Below are 17,676 nucleotides of genomic sequence, written 5' to 3' on the forward strand. Positions count from 1 at the left end.
TGCCTTCCGGCCAATGCAACGCACTTGTTGCAGCCGCTAGACGTCGCAGTATTTGCAGCGTTCAAGCTCAAACTGAAGACGCTAATCGACAACTTACTCATTGGGACCGGTGAGGCTGCCATCAACAAGCCAAAAGCATTACAGCTCGCCGAACTTGCGTGGGTTTGCAGTAACGTCGAAGCTAACATCACGTCTGGATTTTTGAGCTGTGGGATATACCCACTGTCAATAGGGGGACTCAAACCTGCCGAAAATAGCACTAGTTTCTCGTTTGGTTGATCCCTGGTTTTCGCCACGAAGGGTTGCTGGTTTCGCCGACCTACGCTTTTCTAAACAAGCCACCTCGCGAGGTGGCTTGTTTCGTAAACAAGCAAGTGCTGGTTTCGCGCCAAAATCTTCTTCTCGAGGCGATGCGCTTGCGCGCGAAGGTCTTCGCGCCCAGAATCGATGAGGATCTTGTAACGGGGCGGGGGTATCGCCTTCGTTCACATTTCAACTTGCCTACCAGCGGTGAAGACTCAAAGCACACGCAGCCCCCTCCCTCCTACCCCCCTGTCTTTCATTGTGGGCGCGCCATGGCCTCCAGCAACGAGGCGAAGAACACACATCTTACGGAGGCTGACATCAAGGTTCTGCTGTCTTGGATCGAGAAGCCAGCAAACTTCGAGAGCATATACGGCACAAGTGGGAAGACTACAGTAGGGGGGAAGGCTAAGATCACGAAGTCGGCAGCGTATACGCAGATGGCCGCACATCTCCGCAGCAAAACCAAGAAATACGAGAGTCTCAAACCAAGAAATATGCAGCAACGTTGGGAGAACGTGGTGAAGAAGTTTCGCGAGGTGCTCAAGCTGCAAGGCGGAACCGGCATGGGCCTAACAGCTGCCGAGATACGTCAAGGTGTGTCCCTCCCAACCAAGTTGGAGAAGATGTGCCCGTGCTTCTACAGGCTGGAGGCTCTTTTCGGTGAGCGGCCAAACATGAACGCGCATGCTACGGTCGTGCTCGGCGCTGTTGTATGCACTGCAGTCACTGAGAGCGTGCCTACCGAAACGGAGGTCCGAGCGCTAGCCTATGCGTACGAGAATGATGATGCATCCAGCTCGAGCCCTCACACCAGCTCTTCCGGAGGCATCAGCACTATTAGTGATGAAAGTGACGACATCGTTGAGCGCCCACAGCGCATGGCTGGTCTGGCGTCAAAGACTGCAACAGCAATGTTTTCTCCAGGTACACCGAATTCACCATCGCTTGACGAGTTTCAAGACGATGATTTTCCTCCCAATCCGCTTGTCCAGCCGAGTAACTCTACGCCTGCTACACCACAGCCAGCACTACCGCAGCCATCACTACAGCGCAAGCGAGTCGCGAAAATCGAGATAGCCAAGCCTGCACAACGAGCAAAGAAGGACAAGCAAAAAAAGACAGCAAAGAAAACCATGTTGACTACCAACTCAAACGCTCCCCAGCCTCCGCAAAGCAATTCTCAACCGACCGACAACAAACCCACACATGCTTCAGCTCACGAGACGCGCATGTCATTATCTCAGGCTTATGCTAGAAACGCAGAGGCCAAGATTGAGTTTCTTGGAGCTAAACTCGAGGAGGAAAAACGCCAGTGGAATGAAAAGCAAGCTGTATTGCGGCAACAGAATCTGGACGAGCTACAGGAAAAGCGTTCTGCCCGGAAACAAGCTCTGCTGATTGAGCTGATTCGCCAGAACAAGTCCGCTGAGGACATTGAAGTCTTCATGAAAATGGTTGAGTGATCACAAGTTATGACCGCCTCGCTCTCAACGATCATGCATATCCTCTCTGGTCACGTGCCCAAAGTATTCCGCCATGCTCACGGGCCTTCCGAATGGAGCGACGCTTAAGTTCGTGTCGAAAACCAAACTCATCTTCATCGGTATCAATATTTGTTTGATTTTCTTCATCGTCCAATTCGCTGTCCGACTCGCTTTCATATTCCTCAGTCCATTCATCAGCAAAATCTATGAGCATGTTGTGCAGCACCACGCAGCCGATTAACCACAGGGTAATTCTCTTTACGTCTTCTTTCTTGCGTATTTGAATACGAAGCTCTTTGAGAGAGCTCCACCTCCCCTTCAGAACGCCGATAGTGTGCTCGTTTACAACTCTCACGTGGGCCACGCATGTGTTAAAGTCTTCATTCGCATAACCTTTCATGTTATACTTGTACGAAGGGACCAGAGTATTGCAGACAACATCAGCTGGGTAGGCCGAATCGGCAATAAGATACTCCCCTTGCGAGAAATACAAAGGCTTGTTCGTGTTGTTCGCAATTGCCATCTCGCGATACACGGTACTGTCGGCGCAGGAACCTGGCCATCCGGAGTAAAACGCAATAATTCTTCGACTGTCATCGCAAACTACTTGAGCATTGACACTATAACGATGTTTCCGATCGAAGTAACACTCACCATTGACTGCAGGCTTTTGGGAAAGCGGAAAAGTAGTACCATCAATGAAGCCGACACATCCACGAAAACCCTGTTATGCCATAGGGTGAGATGTCGACAGCCGCCTCGCATTATCTGGCCACACGACATACTTAGCAGAAAGGTCCTTCAGTGCGAGAAGAACACGAGTGGTGTAAAGAGCGCATGTACCTTGGCCAATCCCCCAGAGCTTTTGGGTTCTTCCTAGTGACACGCCGTTGCCGTAATTTCCCAAACGATCCAGCGCAACCGCTAGCTGCAGCCACACCGGTGCCTGTCCGCAAGCAGAATTGTTTTGAAATATTCCGTGACACTCGATGCCCGATACGATACGGAGAAAGCTGGCATGACTAACCCTCGTCATTTGGCGGAACTGCTTAGGTGAGAGAGACTGAAAACCGCTATCACGGAATTCGATACTCATAGGAAGGCGTGTATGGCCCTCCAAGTGTCGACGAGACTCCACCAAGACGAGTAGAGAGGTAAGCTCCTCAGTTGACGACGGAAGCTCCTCGGGATCAACCAGTTGCCGCGCCATGTCGTCACAGCTTAGGTCATGTAGCTCTTCCTCGTCGTCCTCTTCGATAATTGCAACAGGCAAAACGTCAATGATTTCGCCGAGTAAGCGCTGGCGCTCGCTCACACGTGGCATGCTGCCGTCTGTGCGGGGGGATCTTTTCAAAAGTGGCAAGCGCCGTTTGAATGCCCCCTTTGCGATGCCAAACCGCTGCTGGTTTCACGTTCTCGGAAATGCTGGATATCAGAACGCGCGACTGCTGGTTTTGATTGGCGTTTAGGCAAGGTTTGAGTCCCCCTAATGGCAAAGATGGGTGGCAAGCTTGCCAACTTTCAACGGAACGGTGTGACGGACGCCGTGCAGCAGGCAGCCTGGTAGAGCTGTGAACGTTCGCGTATACCCCTCTCAACCCCCTCAACGTTCGAGGGGGGGGGAGGGGGGGTTGGACCGCTGGACGTCCCGTGAACACCCTCTGAACCCCTATACTTGAAATTACTATGGCTTAATTAAAGTAGCTCACGCCGACTTTGGTGGCATTCCCAACGACTTCTTGCGACTACTCCTGCCGCCGTTATACTCCCAGCTCCGCGCGTAGTTTTAGCTGTCCTTCAATCGGACCCCAGCAGCATGTGGGGCATCTCGCAGAACTACGAACGGCAGGTGGTGCTTGCCGCGGGAACGCTCAGCGGTCTGTACCTGGACTACAAGCTGCGGGCGGCAGTCTATAAGGGGATTAAGATCACCAGCGCGCTGGACGCCCAAGGACTGCACGACCGCTACAAGTCAACGCTCAGAAGCACCGGTTGCAGGACTTGATGGCCGAGCAGCGTCAGATCTGTGACGGCAAGCCCAGGGTGGTCAGCATTAGCATGGTGCAGTTCATCGTGTTCCCGCTCGTGTTCTCGTCGCTGGTGATAGTTATCGCCGCCCAGAAGGACATGAAGCAGCCCGGCCATATCGCGTTCAAGTCCATCATCTACTTCGAGTTGGTCACGACGCTGGCACTGATCAACAACATGGATCGAGCACCTGACGCCCCAGACGTGATGCGAGATGACGAGAGGCTCCGGCTCGTCCGAGCTGCTGCAGGACCTAGTTGCTGCCATCCTGACCGGTGTAGGCCACCTATCCGCCGCATGCAGACCCTCCTCCTCACGTCCCCGGAGGGGTGCGAAGACGTACTCAAGGTGCCGTTCGGCAACTTCGGGCGTGGCGACAAGCTGGTGGACCTGCAGCACGACATCTTCGGTGAAGGCGTCACCGGCGTGGACGACGAGACGTGGTTCAAGCAGCGCCACCTCGCCAGCCACTTCTTCTCTGTGAAGATGTTGCGCGACACCGCGGATGGGGGCATCTGCGAGAAGTCTGTCTCTATGCCTGACGGGCTGGTGCATGGCGTGGAGGAAGGCCGATATCGATGAATGCCCAAGAGGACATGTAAATCGTTAGCATGTATTGTATTAAAAAGAAACACTATACAAAGATTCGCAGCAGCTGGTATCATCACAGATTTTCAATTCGCCAATTACTAGCAATGAACACCATATCCCTTACCAGTGAAGGCGCACGGAAACTTCGTTTGACAGTCAAGCTGTTTCCACTCGTCGAGAAAGCTCGTTCGGAGGGAACGCTCGTTGCAACAGCCCCGAACCACTTCCTTTCAAGGCGACTTAAACGGGGATACTTCGTGCGGTGGATGTGCCACCACAACAACGGCTCATCCGTGCTGAGGACCGTGTTGATATCGCTCAAGTACAACGTAAACTCGTCCGCGCAGTCCTTCTCAATTCGTTGTCGAGGAACCTCATCTGGCCCAAAAAGATCGTCCATGAAGCCGCCTGCAACCTGCGTTGTTTCAAATTGTTTCTGGAGTGCAATTTGAATTGGCGTCTGGTAAAGTACGCCTCCCTCAGCTTCTTGAGCCAGTTCACGTGCCGCTGCGAGGAGGCCATTCACAACTTCTTGTTTGTAAGTAGCACTAAGATGTGGCATCCGCTTTCCAACGCGAGGGTTGAGGTAAGCAACCCACACAAGCTCGCTATTTTCCAATTCGAAGAACCGATCATTGAACAGCTTCAAAATTGTTTTACGACACTCGTTCATCATTACCTCAGTCTCCGCCACATAAGCGTCCTCATCCGCAATGACTACGTGAGCAGCAAACAAATCCTTCCGTGACAAGTGCTTTCGAGTGCTCTAGAGGGTAGAAGCCACCAAAGGCAGCGTAGGATATTGTTGCCCACTGAGAGCAGCTGTAGCGGCAGCAAGCGGAGCCAATAGAGTAGATAAGCACTTGATCGTTAACCATTCCGACGCTTTTGGCCGTCGCAGCTTTGCATCCACACCTTCAAACTCCTTGCGACCTTCGGGGCTTTTCAAATGGGCAAAGAAACTAACTAGGCTTTGCTCGAAAGCAACCAGACGCTGCAACATATCCCAACAGTTGTTCCATCTCGTCGAACAGTCTATTTTCACACGAAGAACTTCACTTGGCTTGATGCCATGGGCCTTAATCTGACACGCACTGAGCCGATTTTGACCTTTCGGAGATTTTCTAAAGTAGCTTGCCAGTGCACGAAACTGCTGAACAACGTTACGCTCAGAATCTAATTCATTGCACTCAAGACTCCAAATTGTAGTATCAAGATATGTGTCCATTTCTTCAAGTGCAAGATCGCGAAGAACTTCTATATCCTCACGTTCTTCTTTCGAGAGTTGTTCATCTTCGTGGTGCACTGGGATAGATTCGACACATTTACTAGTTACCTGCGCCGCCCACGCCAGATGTTTTACAGACTTGTCCGCCTTTTGCGTTTTCTTCTTCATCAAAATCCCAGCTACGACCAAGTGAAGGGAGTGCGCGATGCAAGACATGTCGGCAATCCCCAGCTTTGCCGCCGCACTAACCATATTGGAGCCCCCATCGCGTATAAGGCGTGTGCAATACGCCTTCACCAACAGCCCCGTTTGCATCATTTCATTCAAAGCAGTAGGGATAGCAAGGCCATCATGAATATGAACGCCGGGAAGCTCGCGGACTTCAAAAGTCCAGTTCCTCGATTCAAAATAGTCGGTGATGTAGTGAATAGTAAGAGAAATGTTACTTTTCCCGTCGCGCCCTGTCGAGACGTCGCTAGTCAGGGAGTAGTAGGCGCAGAAGTGCTGGGATGTCCTCCTTGACACGCTTTCGGTAGTATACCGCAAGAGCGACAATGTCGTTTCGTAATTGGGCACGGTTAGGCAAGACAATATCAACGCGACCCAGCTCATGAGTGACAAAAAAACAAATTCAACGAAACCTTCGTCTTCTAAAATGATCATAGGTCGAACGTGACGCGCAATCCACCTTGCAAGTAACGCGTTGACCTGCTGCTGCTGCTCCGAGGTAATAGAGCGGATGGGAATTATTTTCCCCGGCTCCGCAACGTCTGTAAGTTCATCATCGAGATTGCGGGCAATGCGCGCCTTTTGAACGCCACCACCAGTTGTTATGACCAAATTGCGCTGGTTTAGGAAAGATGAAGCTCGCTGTTGTGGGCTCCTGTCATGTGCTCCACCAACTTGTGTCTGCCAACACGAAATTCCATAGTCGCTCTGCAAAGTAGACAAGCAGCAAGGCCACCGTGTGCGTCGGTCAAGTCGCTATCGCGAACATCGCTGTGTTTGGCCTTAGGAGCCAATCGAGCGAAATACCATAGAACTTTACGCTTCTGATGCTTCATGGTGTAGAGTCGTTGACTGGTATCTCGTTTTAATTGTGCTTCTAAGAAGGCGACGCCCGGCAGTCTAGCAGTCGGGCGCGAGCTTGTAGAGAGATGCCGCTGATGTGAAGAGAATGACTAGTTAGCTTGACTGGTAGAGCGAGGAGTACGCCCTGATTGTGCCTGGGCTGCAATTCGGTCAACGAATGATGTCTCTGTATGGCGCCTTGGCTGTCGCGGCGTTTGAGGCACAGGCGACGCATGAACACGAGGATGGTAGCCACACGGTGTCAATGGAATCTCTGGGGGACCTGTTCGTCCGCTCCCTGATGCCTGGTAGGCTTGCTGCCAAGCTTGCATCTTGCCGTCTGTGCATGCCATCACCAACCTGTATCCTGACATGGTGGTAGCCTTTATTGGAACATTGTATGCCCATAGTATTTGCAAGTATAGGTGTTTGGGAGGAGTTCAGGGGAGTTCGAAGATTTTCAACGTGAACCCCAGGGTGTAAGTGTAGGTGTGTGTTCACGGGGGGTTCACCGCTGTACGTTCGTATGAGAAATATGGTGCGACCTCTCACATTGGCTGCGTACGACAATACCTATTGAACCCACAACCCAGTGGGCTCTGCCCCTGCCCAGACAAGATCATTCCGCATTTCGCCGAGTAGAGAGCAGAGCTAACCACAACAATAAAGCCAGCCTTTGCTCACGCATATCAAAGTCTCGACTGTCTGTGAGCTTAGAACAAGCCCAGATTCTCATGGTTATGAGCCCAAACCAAGGAGGGCTGGACAGCCGTCGTGTTGATACTGTTCGGTTCCTGAGATTCAACGGGAAGAACTTCCTCGCGTACAAGGAGGGACTGAAGGCGGCGTTGAAGGCTGGCAAGTGCTGGAAGATCCTCGTCGGAGAGGAGACCAAGCCTGAGCGGGATGGATCGCAGGAGGCGGCGAGACGACGAAAGAAGTGGAAGACGAAGATACTGCTTCTCAACGACATTCTCACCAACACACTTGACGTCGCGTGCGCTTGGCGCATTTGGAGAAGCCACAGGCCAAGTGGAGCGCATTGGTAGAAGATTTTGAGAAGAAATCGTTCGCTGTAGCTCTGTTCAAGCGTCGTGAGCTGTTGAATGTGGAATTTGATGGAGATAATGAATCCATTCGTGATTACATTCATCGTGTAGAGGCTATTTGTCGGGGGTTGACTCTCATGGGTGAAAACGTATCCGATCATGAGGTGATTACTGCCTTACTGACTGGTCTTGGTGACAAAAATGAAAGTATGGTTGAGACCTTTGACAATCTCGACGATTACACCTTGCAGCAAGTGAAGGTGAAATTGACCAGCCGAGAAGAACGGATGAAGCAGGCAAAGTCGGTTTCAGAAGCGCGGGCGAGGAAAATTGCTCAACCTCAGTCTGCGGCTGGATACACGCCTGCACCACAGCAGCCCCACGGCGAGAGTGCTTTCTATGCCCAAGGTAAAAAGCGGCGTTCCGGTGGTGGTGGAGACCGATGTGGACAACAGAAACGGAGACAAACAAATATTCAGTGCTGGAATTGCGGCAAGTGGGGGCACTTTGAGCGCGATTGCACTGCACCGAAGAGTGACCAATCGAAGAAACGCAAGAAAGGCAAGGGCAAGCCGGCTACCAAGGGACAACGCAATGACGACACCCATGACAACGTACCGGGATACTACAACCCTTACGAGGAGAAGTCCAAAGGCAAGCTAGTCCACATGATCGAGGTGGTGAAGAGTTATGATGATCCTTGCTATACTAATGAATTGTCGACGATTGAGTCTGGTGCTGGATTGTGTTTGCCGTTCGTGTTGGATAGTGCATCTAGCGTAAATGTATGTGGATGCCGCGATGCATTCATTTCGATGACCGAAGACACAGTAACGGTGATGAAGTGGGTGGAGAAATCTACTACGCTGAAGCCGAAGTTCAAGGGTTTGGTCAGATTGGTAATGACTGATGCCATTACAAGGATGAAGGTTCCAATCACCATCGAGGCTCTGTTTGTGGACGGCGCCACGAACATCCTCGCAGCGGTTGATGTACGTGCAGCACGGGTTCAAATCCCAAACAAGTGACGATCAAAAATCGATCACTTTGACAAATTCTACGATGAAATACACGTGGAATTTTGGAATTGTGAATGGTTTGTATCAGTCAGTTGTGGAGATTCCGCAGTCATGCAAAGTGATGTCGGTGCTGCAGATTTCTACGAGCACGCCCTCCTCCTCGCTAAAGCTTTGGCACCTACGTCTAGCCCATGCGAACGGGCAGGCGATAAGGGAAATGGAAGCCAAGGGCTTGGTGGTGGGCATAAACTTGGGGCGTGAAGGCCGGAAGGCTAAAGGGGAGTGTTACGACTGCGATATGGCTAAAATGAAGTGCATGTCGTTTCGTAAAACAGCTCCCAAGAGGACAACGGTGCCGTTCAAGAAGGTGTGCATGGAACTCGGCTTCATACAAGTACCGACCATGGAGGGGTTCACTGTATACCTGCATTTGATTGATGAAGGCTCGAGATTTCAGTGGTACTATGGACAGCAGACTAAGGATGAGACTGTTGATCGCTTAAAGGATTTTCGGGATCTCATCAAGGCGAAACATCAGATGCTGGTGAGTGTGTTCCATTCCGACCAGGGCACTGAGTTTCTGAACACGACAATGGCCGAACAATTGGTTGGTGAGTCGCTGCAAAGTTTCGCGCATCCTCACACGCCAGAGGAGGCTTGTTTGATCGAGAAGGCACACGGCACATTGTTCAACAAAGTGAGAGCGGTCCTGTACAGCAGCGGTATGCCTAGCTTGTTGTGGGGTGAGGCCGCAGCGTACGTAATTGAAACAATAAACCGCACAAGTACAGAGGACAACAAAGACCACTTGACCCCATATGAAAAGGTGTATGGCACGAAGCCAAGTGTGAAACACTTGCGCCCGTTTGGTTGTTTGGCTCTCAAGTTTGTGGATAAGGTTTATCGGACTCACAAATTGTCGATGCGCGGTGCACCTACCTTGATGGTGGGTTACGCAACCAAGTCGAAAGGCTATCGACTCCTCGATTTGACAAGTGGAGCGATAAGTGAGCATCGCCGACAGAATATTAAGTTCTACGAGCAAGCAACGGTATCAAGCGAGTATGTTGAGAAGTTATTGAACATTGTCTATCGCCAACGGCGTCGACCTGATCTTGATAGTAACAAGTTGCCGTTTGTTCCGTTACCTGTTGTGGAGCTCCCTGAGTCTGTTGAGCATAGTGATGATGACGCTGGGCACACGGAGAGCGCTGTTCCAAGTTGTAACGGGGTTACACGTACAAGTGGCTGCAAGCCACTTGTGAATTTAACAGATAGGTTATCTGTTAAACGTTTTGGATACTTCCTCACATTGGTGTAAGACACACCGATGGATACATTGAAGTGGACCACCACAGTGAGTGGTCCACACATACCCAAAGATCCTATTGGTAGAAAGCAGCATCTTTCTACCAATCAGAGACATGCATATTAGCGGGGCTCTGACAGCCAGCCGCTGCCAACCCTTTCATAGATGATAAACAGTTTTTAGCAGATTTTAGAGGAAGATCAATTTACAAACAATACAGTTCTCATTTTACCTAATCTAAGTCACTTGGAATCCTTTTGTTACTTAACTTATATTTGTGTACTCAAATATAATTAACCTAAGTAATTACTAAGTACTTACGCTTCCTCATACACGTTGCGCAACGTGTAAGCTAAAGTAGTGAGTCAAGTTAGACCCACTACACCTGGTAGCACTTTGTAGTCCGTCCAACGACCGACTGCTTGACGTTCGTACGCGGCGTACGAACGCGGAGCCGAGAACCACATGAGCACGGAGGTGCCCATGGAGAGCTCCAACACGCCTGCAACGCATGTTGCACGCGCTGACTGCCCCCACCTGTCTGACCCAGAGTGGAGGCCCTCCAACGACTGTCAACAGTCATTGGAGAAGCGGCGATAGCTACAATGCTGCGTACGCTATCGCCGACGGAGCAACATGGTGTTGCTCTGGGATTCATCATGAAGGAGCAGCGTGACGCTGCTTCCTCAGTGACGGCGTCGTCAGGGACGACACCGCGTGCTCAACCATTAAAGTTGAGCGTAAGCAATTACGTAGGAAGAGAGGGCGAGCCTCTCCTCCGATGGCTTGTCGAACTCGACACAGCCATAGCGGCTCGACGCATCGTCGACCCGCTGTCGAAGGTCGCGTTCGCCATGTCCTGCCTTGGCGGACGCGCAAGGAGTTGGGCGTATGGGCGCCGACTCTCCGATCCTACGTGCTTCAGCACGTACGAAGTGTTCAAAGAGGAGCTCAAACAAGCGTTTGAGCCCCCTCAAAACGAGTTCCGGTCGAGGGCGGAGTTCCTCGACCTTCATCAGGGTAAGCATGACGTCCATGCTTACGCGCAGCGCGCACGATATTTGGTATCAAATATCGTGACTAACCCGATTGACGAGGCGACCAAGGTCGTCACGTTCATGAAAGGACTTAGAGATGGGCCTGTGAAGACCTATCTCTTCCGAGAGTACCCGAGTACTCTCGAAGCTGCGATCACTCTTGCCATGCAAGAAGAGTTTAGCCTGCGGCAGGCTAAACTGCATGTGAACGTGCCGAGGCCGCAACCACGCCCGGTAGCGAGGACGGGAGGTCCGGAACCAATGGACCTCTCGAGCGCAACAACTGCTGGTTACCAGCAGCAGGGAGGTAACGTGCGATGCTTCCGTTGCGGAAGGATCGGTCACTTTGCACGGGAGTGCACAGCTCCCATGCCCCCTGGAGGTGGCCGTCGTGGCGATGCTAGGCATCGCCGCGGACCAACAAAAAACGCGAACATCCAGTAGGCGCGGGGCGCCCTACTGGTATGCAGTCGCGCGTGCCGACATCGGGCACGCGACACTGAGGACTGCAGCCCCAGTGAGACCAGCTCTCACTGTAAGAAACAAGATGACAGGCCGAACCTAGTCATCTTGAAGGTTTACTCGAAGAGAGCGAGTGACTCTCTTCGAGCATTGGTAGACTCAGGCGCGTCGAACAACTTTGTTCGACTACGAAGCCTGTCGAGACTTGACTTCGAGGAGGTAAATGTACCTCGAAGTCTTCTGGAAGTTCGATTGCAACAGGTGCCATCGTGAAGACCGAGAAGCGCGTCGTGAACGTGCGCTTCTCGTACAAACAACGAGTGTTTGTCGAACACTTTATCGTCCTGGATCTGGACGATAAATTCGACGTAGTAATGGGCATGCCGTGGCTTGCACGGCATGATCCGGTGATAGACTGGAAGAAGCGCACGCTCGTGCGCTTCGGACGCGATAGCGGAACAGAGAGCGATGGCCCTGTTACCGCAGCGCACGCACCAGCAGGTGCGCGCGACTCGCCAGTCGAGACAGCGCTTAATGCCGCTGTCCCGGAATGCCCAAGGGGTGCGCGAGGGCGCGCACAAGTGGGATCCACGTCGGCGGTGTTGCCGACGTCGGAAGAAAAAGATGTGCTGGTTCCGGGAACCAACACTCGCGTTCAAGTACGCATGGGACAGTCCCTGACCCGAAGAGGTCAGGTCGACAACGACACGTCGGCTCCGGGGGCCGACGCACCCTCGGTGATGAGGGGCTCCGCCAATAACTGGCGTCGAGGTGACGAAGGCGTGTCAACTCCGGGAGTTGACGCTGCAAACAGTACGGACGGTTGCAAACGTACCGCACTGACGCAATTTGCATGCTGTCGTGCAGCCGGGCTGCACGACGAAGCGCCATGCGATCAAGCCGGGCTTGATATCGCGCGCCCGCAGACAGGGTCTGCCGGCGAAGGGACACATTACCGTGCAGCCGGGCTGCACGAAGGAAAATGCGGTCAAGCCGGGCTTGATACCGCGCGCCCGCGGACAGGGTCCGCCGGCGAACGACTGTCCACGGCCGGGCCTGGACAAGAAGAACAACTGTGCGGAGCCGGGCTCCGCATAACAAGAAGACGGCGCAAGCGTAAAACGCTGCGCAAGTCTCGGTCCGGGACCGAGACGTAACAAGAGCAGTCTGTTGGCAGACTGCGGCGGTGACGCCGAATGTCAAGACGCTAAGCGTCTTGACGCACACCGATACTGGATTCCAGCATCGTGACATGGAACTCGCTAGTCCTCCGACGACGGCGTCGGAGTTGACTTCGCTTCCAGCCATGAGCTGGAAGCGCTTACGCGCGACTTGCACGATGGACGCATCGAGTAAGTCTGCGTTCTTTCGGACAGCGAAAGAACGGCGAGCGAGAGCGAAGAGCTGAGGCAGCTCTTCATGGAAGTACCACTGAGAGTGAAGACACTCTCAGTGCGAAGACGAAGCGAGAGCGCTTCGAGGAATAAGGTTGGGACTCACTGAAGTCGAGTCCCTATTACGAATTGTTGAAGGAGTACAAAGACGTACTCCCGGAAGAGATTTCGCGGAGCTTCCGCAGGATAAGGGCATTCAGCACGAGATTGATCTCGTGCCGGGCACGAAGTACTGTGTCACGCGGCAGTGGCCACTGCCGCGAGAGCAAGTGAAAGCGATCGACGACTTCTTTGAAAGTCGTCGTAAAGCAGGACAAGTGCGGGAATCAAAGTCCCCGCACAGTGCTCCGACGTTCTGTGTCAAAAAGCCACAGGGCGGATGGCGCATCGTTCATGCCTACAACAAGCTGAACGATGCGACGGTACCGGCGCAGACGCCGATACCACGAAAAGATGTTATCATCGATTCGATGGCCGGGAGCACCGTTTACAGTGCTCTCGACTTGCGAGATGGATTTTATCAAATCCTAATGCGTGAGAGCGATATCCCTCTCACGGCAGTGAGCACGCCAAGCGGCATGCTCTGGGAATGGCTAGTAATGCCACAGGGGCTTAAGAATGCCCCTGCGACTTTCAACAGGTGCGTGACGCACTTGTTGCGCTCGGTGCGCGACTTCGCACCGAGCTACTTCGATGATGTATTCATCCACAGCCGGGCTGTGGACGGAAGACGACGTAGAGATGCACAGGGTGCATCTCCGGCAGCTACTTGAGCTTATGCGAAAGCATAAGCTCTACGCGAACCTGAAGAAGTGTATCTTCGGGCGAGCGAGATACCCGTCCTCGGGTGTCTCGTAGGGAAGAATGGTGTCCGCCCTGACCCAGAAAAGGTCAGAGTGATTAACGAATGGCCAACGCCTTCATGTCAAGGAACTGAGGCAGTTCCTTATTTGGCCACGTACTTGTGCAAGTACGTGGAGGACTATGCGGGCAAGATCCGCTTGCTGTCACAGCTTCTTAAGAAAGAAGCTGTGTGGAATTGGACACCCGATTGCCAAAAGGCATTCGATACAGTCAAGCGGGGCTTGACTGAGGCGCCGATCTTGGCAGTGGCTGACCAAGATCGCCCATTTCACGTAGTGTGTGACGCATCCGATTTCGCGATCGGATGCGCGTTGATGCAGCACGATCACGAGGGCCGTGATCATGTCGTCTACTACCAATCGCGTCAGCTGAAGCCAGCTGAGCGCAACTATCCGGTGCATGACAAGGAACTCCTTGCCATGAAGTATGCACTCGCAAAGTTCCGAGTGTACTTGCTTGGGAGTAGACCATTTGTGGTCTACACCGACCATGCTTCACTGCGCACCGCAGTGAAGTCGCCATTACTTCACAAAGAATGGCGAGATGGCTCTCATTCTTTTGCGGAGTATAACTTCCGGGTCGAATACAAACCCGGAAGATTGAACGTGGTGGCCGACGCGTTATCACGTCGGCTGGACTATGCAGAAGCTGTTGACGTCAATGCCATTGACGCCATGCGATCGAGCAAACCCACATCATCTCTGTTGGATGATGTGAAGGCCGCGTACGCGCACGACGCGGACGCGAAGCTCTTGCTGGCCTATGGCACAGCGCCTTCTGACAAGTCCCGTCAGAAGCTGCCCAAGCACCTTCGAGCGCGTGCACACCGCTTTCGTGTGCACGAAGGACTGCTACTCTACAACACAGTCGACGACAACGCGGATCGCGTTGTCGTGCCGAATGACCATGACCTGCGACTCAGGATCATGTACGAATATCATGATGCCCCGACTGCGGGACATCTCGGACGTGAGAAGACATATGTCCTTCTCACGCGCGACTTCTACTGGCACCACCAGTATAAGTGGGTGCGCAAGTACATCCGTACTTGCGAGGTATGCCAACGCGTAAAGCCTGCGCCGTTTCGCGCAGGCTCCTTTGCAATCACTACCGACTCCGTCGGAGTGTTGGAAGTCCATGTCTTTGGACTTCATCTTTGGTCTTCCCCGGATAGCGGAGGGAATACCGGTGTTGTGGTCTTCGTCGACCGTTTCAGCAAGATGGTACATCTTGCTGCGGTGCCAGCAGAGGTGACCGCGAAGCAGACGGCCCGTCTGCTCGTCGACATGGTGTTCAAACACCATGGCATGCCGTCCGACATTGTGTCGGACAGAGACCCGCGCTTCACAGCGCATCTGTGGCAAGAAGTGTTTACACTTCTTGGGAGCCAGCTTTCCATGTCGACTGCGGATCATCCGCAGACGGACGGTCAAACCGAGCGCGTGAATCGCGTGCTCGTCGACATGTTGAAGAGCTACGCTCACTCGTTCCAATACTGGAGCGAGTGCTTATCGATGGCAGAGTTTGCCATCAATAACTCAGTGCATGCCTCGACCGGGCATACACCGTTCTACGTGAATGCCATGCGGCATCCACGTCTACCGAGTTTACTCGAGTGATGGCTCCCACTTTAAGTGGGGAGGATCTACGACTGCAATACAGCAGCCGCAGAAAACCGCTGACACTTGCACAGTGTCAGCTGCAACAATGGACAAATACATGAGTCTGCGCAGGGCGCAGACTCCCCAACAACAAGGACAGGTTACGGGTCTGCGCAGGGCGCAGACACCGCAAAGAACCACGCAGAGGCCGGGCCTCTAGCGGAGAGCGAGCTGAATGACTTCAGCTCGGATGCATTCAGTTTCATCACCAAAAGACAAGCCGTGATTCGGTTTTTCCAGGATGCAATAGCAGCTTCTGTTGATCAACAGAAGCTGAACGCAGACAATGCGGGCAGAGGCAACACAAATGAATTTAAAGTTGGTTCATTAGTTTTGTTAGCTACACAAAACCTGCCTAGACATGCAGTTTCGGATTTCGGAGCAAGCAAGCTTGCTCCGCGCTTCATCGGGCCGTTCACTGTGTTGGCACGGCACGGCAACGCATACACGCTAGACATACCGTCTAGCATGCGCCTCCATCCGACCTTTTACGTCGGACGGCTGAAGCCATACCTGCAGCACGAGCCATCTAGCTCGGCTGACCCGAAGCCTCGGCAGGAGCCGAGGCAGAAGCGGAGGACTTGGCCTCGGCGACGAACAACCTCTCCTCCAGCGCGCGGACGCGCTGGAGCAACCCCTTTATCTGGGTCCCCAGCTCGACCTGGATATTCGAGGCGGTCTGCGAGACCGCCGACACTTGGGCCTTCTGGTTCGCCAGCTCCTGCTTCAGGGCGGCGAACTCAGCGCCCTGAAGACGCTCCACGACGGTCACCCGGTCGTGGAGAGGCGCATACTGATCAGCCCGGGGCTGATCATACCCGGGGCGTGTTCCCACCCCCGCCACCGCCGATCCGTGACGCCCGCGGCTCAACCCGCTGGATTGTTGAGCGGATTGTTGACCATAGTATCCCGAAAACGAACCCTCAAGGGGCTCGTTTTCGTATTCGTTGGAGAGGATTTCCTCCCCATCAAGATACATGGGAGCCGCGGAACGTCTTGCTGGAGGACGTTCCGGAAATGGTGAGGGCGTACGAGGAGCAGTACGCACTGGCACAGCGGAAGTAGAGCGAGCGCTGCGATCATCGCCAGCGCCCGAACCCTCACGTGCTAAGAACTTAGCACGGAGCTCTTTGAGACTCTCGGGCACACGGAACGACGTGTACCCGTTCAGGTCGCGGTCGCTCAAGCGGACCGCACCTGGAAGCACTTCGTGCACTGAAAGCCCTCGAGCACAGCGCACGGCACATTTGCTCTCCTCAGCAGCAACATGAAGTTGCTCCAGCTTTCCACGCTTCGAGTACGTCTCGAAGCGATCACGCGCTTGCTTAATCCGATCACGGTAGCACTCGGCCTCTTGTTGAAGTTCTCAACAAAGGCGTTCCAGCTTTGACAAAGTGCCTGCCATTCGGGCACTTTGCTGCGAAAAGAGGTCTTCTTGCTTTGAAACCATCGGAGCTCATGAAAGAGTCCGATGTAGTATCGCGCCTTTGATGCGTTTCCGCATCAAAGTGCAGCTCGGCAGCCACAGCGTCATCTTTGATGGCGCTGCATACGTACAGCGGCACCTCATTCGGAGGTACCGAGTTCCCAAACCGGTCCGCGATCTCGGACGCGGACGGCATCCATGGATCGCGCTGCAGGCGCAGCGCGCGGAGAGCCTTGAGTTTAACATCACGCGCTGCAGCAGCAGCGCGCGGAGTACTGAGAGCCCCAGCCGAAGCGAGTGGGGTATCACTCTCAGTACGCGAACGCTTCGAGCTCGAAGCGTCCGATTCGTCCCCTTCACGCGGGCGAACGTTCTTGGCGTGAGGGTCGAGCGATTCGCTCGACACTGAGTCTTTACGCTTTGAGGGCGAGTCCTCCTCGCCCTCCATGTCTTCATCGTCGTCGTCGAAGTCGACGACGTCACCGTACTTCGCCTTCTGGCGTTCGAGTAGTCGTCGATGGAGAGATGACTCCCCATCGACTTAGCGGACTTCTGAGGCGCGCTCATCGTTGAATGAGCGCGGATTTCTTCTCCAAACGCGGAGAATTGACGAATAGTCAATTCCAAAGATTGACGTGCGGGGACCCCGCGCGTCTCACCTTATAGGGGGGATGGTGTAACGGTTACACGTACAAGTGGCTGCAAGCCACTTGTGAATTTAACAGATAGGTTATTTGTTAAACGTTT

The 17,676-nt window shown here is 53.4% G+C and overlaps 3 protein-coding genes across 3 annotated transcripts; all 3 read left to right on the forward strand.

Moving 5' to 3' along the window:
- Positions 1-575: 575 nt before the first annotated feature.
- IUM83_10136 (uncharacterized protein) lies at positions 576-1,769 on the forward strand (the record flags this gene model as incomplete). The annotated part of the gene is made up of 1 exon (XM_067934622.1): positions 576-1,769. One exon carries the CDS (start codon positions 576-578, stop codon positions 1,767-1,769), a length of 1,194 nt encoding a protein of 397 aa, XP_067793223.1.
- A 2,025-nt stretch (positions 1,770-3,794) lies between these two features.
- IUM83_10137 (Cytochrome P450) lies at positions 3,795-4,400 on the forward strand (the record flags this gene model as incomplete). Its single annotated transcript, XM_067934623.1, has 1 exon — positions 3,795-4,400. The coding sequence occupies one exon, from the start codon at positions 3,795-3,797 to the stop codon at positions 4,398-4,400; it is 606 nt and encodes a 201-aa protein (XP_067793056.1).
- A 3,042-nt stretch (positions 4,401-7,442) lies between these two features.
- On the forward strand, positions 7,443-7,757 carry IUM83_10138 (ABC transporter G family member 31; the record flags this gene model as incomplete). The annotated part of the gene is made up of 1 exon (XM_067934624.1): positions 7,443-7,757. The coding sequence occupies one exon, from the start codon at positions 7,443-7,445 to the stop codon at positions 7,755-7,757; it is 315 nt and encodes a 104-aa protein (XP_067793050.1).
- Positions 7,758-17,676: the final 9,919 nt, after the last annotated feature.

The sequence above is a fragment of the Phytophthora cinnamomi genome, assembly GCF_018691715.1.
Source record: "Phytophthora cinnamomi strain GKB4 chromosome Unknown Contig30, whole genome shotgun sequence".
Classification (NCBI taxonomy): domain Eukaryota; phylum Oomycota; class Peronosporomycetes; order Peronosporales; family Peronosporaceae; genus Phytophthora; species Phytophthora cinnamomi.